Here is a 14262-nt window from a genome sequence, read left to right as displayed (position 1 = left end):
GGGGGGAGAGAATAGCAGAAATCTTACAATTGGAAAACTGAAATAATAAATAATTTATTTTAAAATTTATTTCGTGACAAATTCCTCCACGCTCTGATCGTAAACGCCAATGCTATAAATAGAGCCATTGACATTTGGACTGTAGACTTGTTTTTCTAAAAATCACAAAACATAAATTCTAGTTTGCAAATTTTCAAATGGATATCATGTTCAGAATCCAAACGGGTTCTCCTTCCTTTTCACTTGGTGACTTCATAAAAGATAAATAAGCCCTTGGACCAAAAGGTGGGTATACTGGCATGGTTAACTCTCTCGTCCCAAAAATTCTACTCAGCTGAGAAAATTATTATTTGGGGGCGGGAAGGGGGTGGATGCAAAGGTCTTTAGGACCCAGCAGGCGGCGGCAGGCGGCAGTTGTGTAGATCGCTGAGAGACTACGAGGGTCCGGTTCAGTTTTAATTCTGTCTCTAATCTCTGCAACAGCGGCGCTCCTTGGGTCCCGCGGCTCCCCTGCCCACTCAGCTGCGGCTGGCAGCTGGGCGAAAATCAGAGCCGCCTCCGCCCAGTCACCCACCATGGAAACCCTCCAAGAAAAAGTGGCTCCGGACGCGTGTGCCTGAAGATTCCGCACAAAAGAGGTGCCCAAAATGAAGACCCTGATGGTGAGTCATTTGTTGCAACTCCTCTGGGCAGAGGCGGGACTCCGGGGCGCAGCGTCCCCGGGGCCCTCGGGAGAGCTCTAGGGCGCCTAACCCTGCGCTGCGAGGTCGCTTGTTACAAAGGGACAACTTTCCACCTGCTCCGCGTTCCTTCCCGATTTCTCGGTTCTGCCTGGCTCGGATTCCCAGAGCCCAAATAGGAACTCGGGTTGCTGGGCTCCTGGCTCTCCAGCGGGCGGTCCGAGCGGACAGCGGAGAACTAGAGAAGCTGTGGGGTGGTGGGCGCCTTGCTCCGGGATGTGGGTGCCCTAAAGCAACAGCCTCGCAAAAACTAAGAGGGGTGGGCAGGGGGACCTTTGCAGACTTTCTTGGTTTCCTTGTCAGATTTAAAACTTGTAAGGATCGCTGAGGTAGAGGCTCACCACGGGTCCAGAAAGGAGAAGAGGCAAGGGCTAGACTTTCTAACAGCCGAGCTGAGGCAGAGGGTCCCCTCCCCAAGGTGCGAGCCCACCCCCGTCCCCGCTGCCAGCGCGCTCTCCCTCGCGTGGCCCGGCGCCGAGCACCACCTGTCCTCTGCCGAGAGATCTGGGAGGCGGCGGCGGCCAAGAGCAGCGCCGCTGGGGAGCATCCCCTGATGTACGCGAGCGGACGGTGCTTCCTCTGCCCGGGCTGCACGCGGCCGGGATAGGACCCGGGTCATTCCCCCGCCCCCGGACCTCCCCCATCCGTCCGACCGTCCCGCCAGTGTCCCCGCGGAGCGCGCTGCTCCCGGTTCGGCGCTCAGCGTCTCTCCTCTGCTCTCTCCCGCCCGCCCGCAGCGCCATGGTCTGGCAGTGTGTTTAGCGCTCACCACCATGTGCACCAGCTTGTTGCTCGTATACAGCAGCTTCGGCGGCCAGAAGGAGCGGCCCCTGCAGCAGCAGCAGGCAGCGGCGACCGGCAGCGCGCAGCGGTCGGCGGAGAGCAGCCCCCCGCCGCGTCCCGAGGCTCCCGCGGGACCGCGGCCGCTGGACGGATACCTTGGCGTGGTGGACCACAAGGTGACAGCTCGCTCGCCAGCTCGCCCGCCACCCAGCCTGGGGATCCCGCACACCTGAGCTTGCCCCCTTTCCCGGGGCTGGGAGGCGCCGTGAGTAGGTGCCATTCGGAGGCTGGAAGGGGGAGTGGACCCGCGAGGGTGGGATGGCAGAGTTCCTACTAGGTATGAATTTCTTTTTGGAGAAGGATGCAAAGTTTTCAGGGAATAGGGATGAGATGAGTGGACCCCAAATCCTACTTTCATAATAGGAACCTTCCCTGGAACTAGAATCGCCTTGGCCCCAGAACTGCAGCTACCGCTGTGTGCTGGGTTCCTGAAGCCTCGGGTTTGGCGGCCAAGTCGCGCCCTAGTGGGAGGAGAACCAGGAATGGCGCGGGTACCAGTCCGGGCGTACCTCGGACTGGGAACCGGAGGCTGAGGAGCAGCCAGCCCGCGGCCGCTGCTCAGCCTCGCAGGTTCTTAATCTGATCTCTGCTTCGGATGCTCTGGGCTAAATTCCCACAGCCCTGGGGAGCGGTACCCAGGCAGGCGCGGAAGGCTTTAGGCACAAACTCAGCTTTCATTGGCTTGAAACTCATCGTTGAGGGCCTATTTTCCTCTGCCTTCCGGGAAGTCGCTGCATGGCTTGGCTAATAATTAAAAAGATGAATTTTTAAGAAATTAAGCCTCCTTCCCTTAGAAATAATGAATCTCTGGTTTCAGTGTGTGAAGCCTCTGGGAGAATCCTAATCAAGTTTCCTGATTCTGAAAAGATATTTTGATACAGTTTAAATGTATTTCCCATTCTTTGAAGCTGTTAGTATATATATATTTTTAATTTAAACACAATTCCACCCTGTATATGCTCTATAAAGCTGGAGAATTTCTTGAAACCACTCAAGTATTCTGCTTTTTGTGTTATTAGGTTTTATGGTTGTGAACCAAAGTAATATTTAGCAGGTGCTGCTTTTGTGTGAAAAGATGACTCTTCCCATGTATGGGAAAGTCACACTTTTTTTAAGTAGCAATCAGAATACTTCTCACTTGTGCAATGTATAATGCTAAGGATTTTGGAGAGTACGAAAGAGTTGAAGGCAGAACCCAGCCTTTAGGGATCACTGAATGCCTGTAAGGGGAAAAAAAACAATATACCATGAAATATGGTTGGATGGATAGATAGATGACAGATAGACAGATAGATATAAATGTATGGGAAATGCTAGATATAAACAGTTCTGTTGGAGTACAGAAGTGAGAAAGATCTCGGACCTAGTAAAATCAAGGAAAGTTTCTTTGAAAAGGCAGAGCCAGCACTCGGAAGAATTCAGGGAAGCAAAAAAGGGCAAGAGAAAAGGGAATGAGGACTGGTGGTAGATCCTTAAAATCAAAAGCAGAGCAGGCCATCAGTTCCACAATTACAGCTTTGCTTTTCTCTTTAAGTTGTCAGATTGATTACATACTTTGTATCTGCGTGTGCAAGCAACCCAGAAGGGCTGAAGTTCTAGAAGAGGTGAGACATTGGCTTCTGACTGTGGATAGATGTGCTATTTGTGTGTATGATGAATGTATTGAACCTGGTGGATTTTCATGGCTGTTGTTTAGTGGAAATGGCTACCCAGCACTTGTGAAGCTTTGATTAATAGGGGTGTCAAAAGGTAAATTTGCTGAAAGCTTTGATCCTCCTTTGGGAAGACACTCCGAATGCCTCCCTTCCTGTGCTCTCCTGCTGGACAGTCAGCAGCTAAGAATACTGATAGCCTAGGGCAAAATATGACGCCCGCATGTTCCTTTTCAAAGCAGTGTTTATTCACACGGATATATTGGGTTCCACTTCATTGTATCAGAGCCTTATTTCATTAAAACGAAGGACAGCCCCTTTGAGGAAGGAAATGTTGAAACTCTAGGAGAAATTGCGGTAAAACGTATTAAAGGGTTTTGTAAACTGTGAAGTGTTATGTGAATGATAGATACACACAGGAGTCCTTGGGATTCGTAGCAGAGAATTGTAAATGTGACCAGGAAGTTCTTCTCAGATAATTAATACCAATGAAATTCTTTCGCAGAAAATCAGCCTCTTCCAAAATTCCATACTCAAAGTGTCCAACAAAGTTTACCGTACCCCAGGCAAAGGAACAAATACAAATCTTACAACCCGTGCCTTCTCTCTAGGCACTATTCCAGTTGTCCCACTAAATGAAGTGTAAACCTCTGCTTAGAATGTAGTCGCTTTACTGCTACTATTTAGCTGGCTGCAAATTGGGCAGAGTTCATTCCCGGTGGCTATCTGAAGGTGCGTGTGTGAAATGTTTATGTCATTTCCCAAAGTTGCTGTTTAAGTAGGTTTCCTTGGGATCGCCCTATATTCTTGCTTAGACAGAGGTAGAAATCATTTGTTGGAATATTGCTAGGATTTTTTTTTCCAGTTAACACAGGGGAGGGTAAAGATGAAAGCTTTTCTATTCTTATTATGTCACCAGATGATACTCTGATTGCTTTTTTTTTTTCCTCTACTCTCACATCAGGCCTTAGAAAAATTATAGGATGTGCTGAATGTGATGACCACCAAGCCGTGTGCCGCTGCATATTGAATCAGAATTCCTACAGACTTTCTATTTGCCATTGATTTACTGAATCTGGAGAGAGTTACAGATACCATTTAGGAAACTGTTCACATCTCCGTGGCTGGAGGTCCCAAAGTCTGATAAATACGTAGTGTTTATGTTCAGTTACATAGTGGTATTAACATAACTCCGAGATTGAATTCAACAGGCGGTCTTAATCCCCAGCACCTGAATTTCACAAACTACCACCTGTCTGCAGTGATAGTCTTGTCTCATACGGCTGCAGACGGAATTGCTGTTCAGATTAAATCACTGCGTGCTTTTGTTGAAAGGCATGCTGCAAGTCAAGCCAGTGATGAGCAATGCGTGTTAAAGTTTAAAATATTACTTTCCATGGTCGTAGTCCCTACTTCCTCTTTCTCAAACAGTGTGAGTGGAAATCCTAATTCCAGTGTGACAAAGTAAGTGAAGGCTCCTTGGAGTTTCTTGTGATGATGAAATCACTTCATTTTCTCTTAGGTAGATTCTTTCTCTTCATTCACAAACCTTTTCCCCCAACCTTCCCCCACAAATGTTTCTCCAACTGGTTTCCGTCTTGTTACGAGTCTGTCACTACAGCTATGCATTTCTGCATCTTGCCATTTCCTGGTCCTCATTTCTGGAAGTCTTTGATTTCTAACCACATCTGCCAGACCTAAGCAAAGAAGCCAGCTTTCATGGATTGGGGAACCTTCTGCCTTTAGAACTGCGGTGTAATGTATAACCAAACTAACACACGCGCGCACACACACACACAAAATCAAGCAACTTTCGGAGAAAAACCCCGAGTCTCCCAGCAGGGTATAAGGGGACATGAAGCACACTTCTGTTTCCGGTCTGGATTTGCTCTGGGTAGTTATCGTCATTTGCCATCTGGTGGACCCTGTGGAATGAAACTGTGACCTGATTCCCATTTCCAGTGGACAGGAGCCCTTATCACAGAAGGCCCACTTGTCACCTGGGCTGTTCTCTTCTGAGATGGCTCAAGAAAGAGCAGTAATCAGTGGGGTCTGAAACAGAGCTGCTATCTCCTCACTTGAGTAGTAGCCCCCAGGAATGGATTTTACACAGACCACTAACACGCTTGCCCTTGGTTCTTTCCTTCCTTGAGCACTCAGTTATTTAGACAAAATCAAATTGCTTAGAGGAAATGGTACTGTCACTCTTAACTAGTAGATGTTCAGTTGAAGTGATAAGACAAGTCAGTGCAAGAGTTGAAAAATAATTCAAAACTGGAAAAGAAAGATACGTCATATAACTTACTTTGAAACTATGGCATGAGTATTCTTTTTTAGAGAGGTATATACATTCTCATATACAATTTATTAGACCCTATTTTATAATATGAGGCATCCAAAGAATGATAAATAATTTAGATCTCAAAGAAATTCGGAGTGAGCTTATTTTCCGTGCTCAAGTATTACAAAATATAATATGCCAACAATGATGAAACTCTGTTATCATAAAGCATCAACCAAAAAGAATCATGAAATGAACTATTTTTGGGGGGGGGAAGAGTTCCAATAATGTGGTTGTTTTTGAACTGGAGAAGTGTTCTTATAACAGTTAGTAAAATAGTTAACTTTCCTTAATTCTGAAAGCCAGTATTTCCTCAGCTTCCCACAAGAGTAATCCCAAAATACCTTTATGCCAAAGCCCAGGTCACTTTGGGTGGTGAGCTTATTCTGGCTCCTCAAGTTTCAGGCATTCTGGCCTCCTTGCTGATCCTTGAACACTCGTTCTGCCTCAGGGCCTTTGCACTTGCTAGTTCCTCTCCCTGGAAAGCTGCTGCCCAAGATCTTTTGCATGGTTGGTTCCTTCTGGTCATCACATCACATCACCTTCTTGTGGACCACACCCTTTGAAAAACCCCTTTCTCAACAGTCATTCTCTATCATATCAGCCTGTTTTATTTTCCTTATAATACTTAACAAAATCTGAAATAATCTTAAAGTTTACTTGTCTCTTATCTGCCCTACCCCTAAGCAGAATCTAAATGCTGTGATAGCAAAGTTTTTGTACATCTTGTTGACCAGTTTAACTCCAGGTCCCAGTACTTGGCCCTTGGTGGGCACACAGGAAGTATTTAATGAAGGAAAGAAGAAGGCAGTGTGTACTGTGGGTTGTGGGGTAGGGGGTGGTCCCTGTAGAAGGACAGAGCTACCTTACCTATGTCAAGTCCTTTACAAGATATATTGTTGCGTCCAGTGCAACAAAGGTTCCTGCTTATGGACGGGTGCCGCAGAACATAAGAAACACACAGACAGAGAATCAAAGATGGACCAGGAGACTCAAGATCTCAAAGATCAAGAGCTCTGGATGGCTGGTTTGCATCGCATTTATTATCATAGTGCTGCGGGAAATAACTTTGTTATGTCTCCATCTGTTCCCTTTGTGAAGGGGCCAACAAACGTCACAGAAGCTTTAATGACTCCCTTTTGCAGAAGGCATTATGTATGTGCCGGAGCAGTGTCCTGCTCATGCAAGGGTCAGTGTTCCGAGACCAGCATTGTTTGCCCTCAGGAAACACCCCAGTTCCATGCTCCACCCCAGGCCCCTGCAAGGGAACTTCTTATTTTCTTGTTCTCATGGAGACATCCTGTTGACTTGTTTTCCCACAAAATATCAGTGCAGTCCCAGGCCCTGGTGTGTCTCATCTTTCCTAAATCTGGCTTACTACTATTACTCCTAATAATAACAATGGGGAGGAAGAAGAAGAAATGATTTAAAAAATAAGATTCTTTGGGAATGAGACTTAAGAATCTACCATTTTAATAGGCTTCCCTTATGATTCTTGTGCACATTAAAGTTTGAGAATCATCATTTGAAACATTTTTAATCATCACACTATGTAGTTCTGTAGCTAATTTGTTCCTGGGTTTTTGAACTACTCATAGCCCTTAGTAAATATTCATTGAAGGCTTAATAGTTGTAAAATTGGGTATTCTGGAAGAAGAACACAGTCCCTACCCTCAAAGAACCTTTGATCTAGTTGGAGAGAAAAGACAAAGAAGCAAGAAAGGTTAAATATTAAAGCAAATGCTGAATAATAATATGAAGCCAGGGAACAGTAAATCAAGGCACTGACACTAAAAAGGAGGCAATTTCTGTGATCTTTCTCATCTCTAAAATAGGTTAAATATTATTATTACCTTAGAAGTTACAAAACTTTTGAACTAAAATTCCATCAATCATCAGTCCCTTTTAATATATATGTGTGTCCTTTATATATTATACATGTGACATTTAATGAATAATTAGTAAACTTGGGTATCAAAGTAACTTCAAATTTTAGATTCAAAATATTCAATCTCTTTCTGAGTCTCCTTTGGCATGGCATAGGGTCTCCTGGGGTCATGAAGGGAGCTAACCCTGTTACCCCATTCACGTGTCTTTGTAACATATGGTGACTGTATTTTCTAAACCAAATCTCATAACTCATGGTATGATGAATTTGATCATAATTGTGTTGGCCACAAGACAGAATATTTGCAATCAGAGCTCTCCTGGAAACATGACATCTGTTACAGAGGGGACTTTCCATAACCTCTAAGGTCAAACAGCAGCTCAGTATAATTCCTGTCCTGCGAATATGGGGATAAAGGGAGATTAAAGACGAGAAAAGACTGAAACATTAAAGCCCATCATCGATCAGTGAATCATTCTGCAAACCTCCTCTACACCTATTTAATAGCCTTGGAGCAGCTGTGAAGGATCATAGGTATAGAAAGACAAAGAATGATTCTTTCTTAAATAATAATATTACTACGCATAGCTGGTGAACCTGATTCAAAAGAAGAATTTCCTCTTGAGTCAGTAAATTTATGATCAGATGATCAACACGAACTTGGGGGTGAGGGCATTTATGAGATGTACTCAGATTCTTCTTCACAAGCTCTTTTAAACTCTTGGTTTGGGCCTGGGACAAATAAATATTTTCATGGCATGCACTATTCAATATGGTTTCCCAAATAAAAGTCACAGGCAAAGATATTCTCAGCTTAGACAGTGTATCACCAGGGAAGCCTTCCCGGACTTGTAGCCCTGATTAGATCTGAGCCATAGGTTTTGTCTTCATAGCCAGGATCCCATGATAATACGTATTCTGGTTTATTGTTATTTTTTGTCTAAAATTGTCTGCCTTCCCTGTGGGACAATCAATTCTTGGAGGCTGGGGATTTTTTTTTTTCTCTTTTTTGTCATTGAATTCTCAGCCTGGTGTATAATAGGTCTCCAATAAATATTTGTTGAATAAATGAGTATATCCATATAAAGATTTTCTATTTCTTCTAAAATAATCCTGCCTCCAGAGTTTCTGACCATTTGGAGTTACTGAAAAGGAAGAGCTACACATACAAATATCCATTTCTCCTGCCACAACTTGTAGTTCTGTAACTATTTCATCTCTACATTCTTGTACTAATCAGATCTCTGAAAGCATACTCCGAATTTTAGAGCTAGAAGGAAAACTTCAAAATTACCAAAAGGAATTCATGAGTGGTCATGTGAATGGCCGACAGTCGAGGGTCAGTGGCAGAGCTAGGGCTAAAATGTGGGTCTCTGATGTGAACACCATAACCGTAAGGGAAGTTCAGTGCCAATATATTCTAAGCAGTGATTCAACATTGCTTGAACAGAATTTATTAAAATGAAGAGCCTTGGCATATCCAGTTATTGGAAAGAAATAAATATTTAAACATCTTATTATTCTGAAATGAATATGAGAATATGCCTCTGGATAGTTAAAAAGAGCTCCCACCAACCACTGACTCAGCAGTGGGTACCCAAGGCTACGTAACATGCATGGCACCAATGTAATTGCAACGATTTGCGAATCAGAGTGGATTTAGCCTTTAAAAAGTAAACCAGGCCAAAAGGAGTGTTGTGTTTAATTATTTGCAGAAATGTCACGGCTAGACCACTCATTTAGCTGAATTACCTTCTCCACAGTGGGGAAGAAACCACATTGGGGGACTCAGCTAATCAAGGGTCTGAAGAACAGCCATTCTGCAGGTAATCGTTGGCTTCTCCAGTTCTAAGATGTGATTCTTATTCTGAGATAGGATTACCTGAGGCAAATAGGAGACCATTTTACCTCTGGTAGAAAAAAATTAACCCTGATGGTTGTTGTAGCTCAGAATGAAAAGGAAACTTTTTTTTATTATACTCTCTTTTAATGGCTAGAAGCTGACTACGAGTGTTCCTGGGACCCTCACAGAGTCTGAGGATACGCTGGCAGACTGAAATGCAGTTAAATCATTTTTTTTAAACAAGAAAGCATATTCTGGAAATTAATTGCACATTTGGGACCTCTCCACTGAGTGAACTGCATTATTGCGTTTTTAATTTACAGATCTGCTCATGTTCCTTGCATGCCTCTGATGGCTTCCCTTTGCCTAAAGGATCAAGTTCAGACTCCGTAGGAAGGCTCACAAGGCCTGACAGGGTCTGCGTGGCCTACTTCTCCAACCTCCCACCCCACACACACAGCTCTCCTGAGCCCAGCCTCCTCCGTACACACTGCTCTTGCTCCAACAAGGAGTGTCCTTTCTCCTTTTATCCACCAGGTAGGGAACCAATCACTCATTAAGACCGAGCTCCAACATCTACTTTCTAAAGTTTTCCCAGGTACCACCTCTGTGCAGAGCAGGCCCCACAATCTCCTATGCCAGCCGTGGATCAGTCAGTCAGGCACAGACTGGCTGAGTGCCTTCTATGTGTTAGACTCAGGGGAGGAAGTGAGAGGAAGGGCCTAGTCCTCACCCACAGGACAGTCACAGAGGAGGAAACACGTTTTACAATGACTGTACCTTGGTAAATGTATACACACGTAGACACATGTTCTTCGGATCTTGTGCATGCCTCTAACCACGCAGTACTGTAGTTATCTAACTGCATGCTTGTCTCCCTGACTAGGCTGTACCTTCTGGAGCCCAGGAATATCACTTCTCCATCCTGGTATCTCCAGGACCTAAAATTGTACCCAGTCCATGTTGGAACTCAATAAATCTTTGTTGAATGTTAGATGCACAGAATCCCGTTGTAATCATATGTTATAGGAAGAGATTTGAACAAGTCTGGTTAATAGACTTGCTAATTATAAGGATGTCAGAAATGATAAGTAGGGGCAGAAAGACTTCACATGGGTGGCAGACATATCTTTAATTTCTGGTTCCCCTTTAAATGCAGAACAGCATTTGCTGACCTTTCCAGAGTGGTTGACCAGGTGTTGAGAAACAGGAGCGCCCATCTTTGAGGACGGTGTGGTATCCTGGGAGGCAAGGGCCATGCCCAAGTTTTTCACTTGTTATGAGCTCTTTGGGAAGTCAAGTAACTTTTAGGACTGAGCTAGTCTGTAGAAGGCATAGTTAAGCTAGATTCATTCATTCTCTCATTTATCATATAATATTGTGTGCCTACCACATACTCGCCACTGTGTTCTGGACCCAGGAAGCAACAATGAATAAGATGTGATCCCTGACTCCACAAAACTTAAGTCTATAAGAGAGGAGGATAAACAGATATAATAAAGTGCAGATTTGGATAGAAGGATTTACATATTACAGAGATTAGATTGTATCCTGAAAATCTGGAGGAAGTCTTCCAAGAGTAAATTAGAGGAGTGACTTCCTCAGATGTGTGTTTCAGTGGATCACCACGGCTTTGGTGTGGCACAAGGTAGAGCAGTCCTAGGTTACAGGAAGAGAGTCCACTTAGCAGACTGTAGATTTGATCTAAGTGAGTGATGCTAGTGGTCAGACGAAAAGAGACCTAAGGTTTTTGCTGCCCAGAGTTTCCATGCTCTCCCACCCCACTGTGTTGGTGCAGACAGACAGTCTGAGTGCAGCTTCTGGAACAGCAGAAGGCTTGTGGTTCAAGATTGCCTCTAAAAAGTTAGTGAAGAGAGTTTGAGGAGGATCCCAGATGGCATTTCAACTTTGTCTAATTTTGAACCTCGCTGTGCATCTTAATACCACATACCGACTTGAGCAAAACAATGGTGTGATGGTTAAGGCTGGAGCAGGCTGTTCTTGGAGACTCCGTAATGCACGCTGGCAACGAATGACGGGAATTAAACCCTCCACCTGCACAGAGCCAGTGGAGTGTGGAATAAACGTGCCCGAAGAGGCTTTATTCTGTAACAGTTCTATTGGGAGAGACTTTATTCTAGAATATGCTTTTCAAGGGAGATTTTATGACATAATAAATCTCACCAGGTATAGATCTGTTGGAAGTATGGGGTGGAGGGTGGTTTCCTCTTCTTTCATTCCCACATAGTTAGAGCAATTATTGTTCCTTTAAATCACGTAAGTTTATTAACAACTTCTAAGAAAAGTTAAGTTTCTATTACCCTGGTATCAGAAGGAAAATTTTGTCAAGGGGCAGTCTGATTCTTAATTCACTCAAAAGCATTTGGTTGGGAGCAAAAAAATGTGTACATTGGAATGAACTCTGGTTTTATGGGGCTCATATTTGGAGTTCCTTGGCAATGTCGCACCTGCCAGACTGCTGTCAGGGTTTCCAAGGCGTCTCCCATTCCCTAAGTAGTGTGTGCACTCTGTGGTGCAAATCATAAAGCTGGTTCATTGCATTTTTATTCCTTTTGTTGAAAGTTTTGAACAATCAAAGTGCAGGGAGTGATGACATTCTGTTTGTCTTCCAGAACACGGAAAAGGGAAAGGGGCTTATAGGAACCCGTGTGTGGTCCCCACTACCCACGAGAAAGCAGCTTTACCTTGATGCTCTAACCATCGTGAATCTCTTGAAGAACTATATCCATTACTCTTCTTAACAGCTATGTGTGGGTTTTGGCTCCTTTTGAAATGTGATGGGGTTTTAATCCAAAAGTTCAGCAATAAAAGTCAGAGAAAGCTGTCATAAGAGAACGGGGCATCCTGACTGAAAGGAGCCTGCAGTAGTGAAATGTAAAGAGAAGTAACTGGACCCTGGACCAAGAATAAGGACCAGAGTGAAAAATAAGACCAATTGCTTCTTCCCTGTTATCAGAGGGGCTCTCTTTCTGGCCGTACAGACATGAAATACTGGTTGGGTTCTAGAAAGGCAGTAAGGGTGGCTTGTCATGGGCTGTGTAGTAGCTACGAAGGGGTCACAGCTGTTTGACATTATTACACTTGAGTATGATTTACTGTGCTGTGTGATAACAGAATGGTGCATCAGTGGACAAGGACTCAGTCAAAAATAAGTTCCACTGTCTAGGACTTATAGTGGTTGGGGTTTTTTTTGTTTTTGTTTTTGTTTGTTTGTTTTCTGAAATGAGCACCCTAGTGGCCCTCTAAGATGAGTAGGCTCAGGTCCTTGAGGGAGTTATGAATTCCAGGATTGGCTGGTCTGCGCAGTGAAGGGCCATTCTTAATGGTCCACAGAGCATCCTGATGGGGTCTCACCCTTGAGAAGGTCTGAAGGGTGGAAAGGGGGCAGACCTGTATCTTACAGGATATTCTGCCAAGCTCTAAACTAACCCAACCTCAGTCCTGTTTCATGAAGACTATGCCCGTAGGCCACATTTGAGAGCATGGAGTGCCTTCTATCTGGGAAAAGCTGCTCTGCATCATCCCCACAATGGCATGTTGAAAAAGAAATAAGAGAGAAGAGAGGCAGAATGTTAGTTCTGAGAAACAAACATTTACCCCCACCCGGTTGTAAATGCGTATATTCTCAGTGTCTTCTCAAAATAGCAAATGGTAAAAAGGAAATAGCAGTTATTCATAAACCTACCACCAAGACATAATTACTGTTGATAACTTAATGTATTTCCTTAGAGACCTTTTTGTACATTTCAGATCTATGTTTCTTTGACATTTTAATGTACTTCCTGCTTTTATTCATGTAGGTCAAGTATGTGGGGGTCTGTGTGTGTACTGTCTTACAGTATGATGTGATTGGTGATGCACAGGAAAGCATGAGCTCTGGACTGTTAGATCCTAGTTAAAGACTTATTTTAATAGCTTAAAACCCAGCTATATTCCACCTAGAGTTGGAATAATTAATAAATATGTCTTGATATTTGTGCTGAGGTCTCCGCTTATCAATCCTGAACATGGGGGCATCCTCCACCAGCGTGAACTCTCCTTTCTTTCCCTGTTGTTTACAACTTTCCAGCACTTGGCAGGTGTGGTGGTACTTCCAGCCCTTCCTTTCATCCCCTGCCTGTTTGCTTGGTTACAAAATGTGTTCCAGAATTCTTCACTTTTATGAAGCATTCCCAGCAGTCCCTTAATGCTTCTTGTCACTTTTCTCTAAATTCCCTCCAACCCATCAGTAGCTATTTTGGGGGCGTAGCTGGTAGCAAACTCATGGGCTTCCCGGACTCAGTTAGAGATGATCATCACCTTCATGATCACTGAGTGGGCCCTTGCCAGAGGTATACCTCATGTTGGTCTTCAGTTTCTGGGTTTCCACTCCAGGATTTAATCCCCTGTCCATCTATGTTACAGGTCTAATTGCTTGTCCATATACGGTACAGGCTCACTCTGACGTAACTGTCTTCCCTAAAAAGAAATTTTACAACACAAATACTTATAAGTATCACCTTCTTAATCAGCAGCCTTTTCTGTATTTCTTTTTTATCTCCTAGTTTCAGAAAACACTTTGATTCCTTTATCTTCCTTTTACCCAGTTTGTTGAATTCTATGACTGTTCTTTTTGACCCATTTTTAGTGCTTGATGGTGTCTCTGAGCCACTCTTTTTTACATTTTTTCAAATAGGCGCTAAGTGTTGTTTCTTGATTTTGGCATAATCTCCGAACTCCCCATTATTCTAACAATTCACAGGTAGAATAATTCTGTCATTAAAGACATCAGGGCCAGCCTCTCCCGTGACAGCCAACTGGCAGGGGTTGTATTTTATACATCTTGGTTTGGTGGCTTCCAGGTAAGGAGCTGGGTCAGAGAACACGTGATCTCTGCCAATAAGCTCTTTATTAAATCAGCCCTTTGTTTTGGTGCCTGAACTCTCTCCTTTATC

At 43.9% G+C, this 14262-nt stretch overlaps 1 protein-coding gene across 1 annotated transcript in view; it reads left to right on the top strand.

Annotated features, from left to right (window-relative positions):
• Positions 1-424: 424 nt before the first annotated feature.
• Positions 425-14262, top strand: part of ST6GALNAC5 (ST6 N-acetylgalactosaminide alpha-2,6-sialyltransferase 5) — a 145660-nt gene continuing 131822 nt past the window's right edge. Inside the window, exons 1-2 of the mRNA XM_074376204.1 lie at positions 425-662; positions 1478-1699. Coding sequence (XP_074232305.1) covers positions 648-662; positions 1478-1699 — 237 coding nt within the window. The 5' untranslated portion in view covers positions 425-647. The remainder of the gene's footprint in view (positions 663-1477; positions 1700-14262) is intronic.

Source organism: Camelus bactrianus, chromosome 13 (genome assembly GCF_048773025.1).
Source record: "Camelus bactrianus isolate YW-2024 breed Bactrian camel chromosome 13, ASM4877302v1, whole genome shotgun sequence".
In the NCBI taxonomy this organism is placed as follows: domain Eukaryota; kingdom Metazoa; phylum Chordata; class Mammalia; order Artiodactyla; family Camelidae; genus Camelus; species Camelus bactrianus.
Note: the sequence above shows the minus strand (reverse complement) of the source record. Positions and strands in the feature narration are given on the sequence as shown.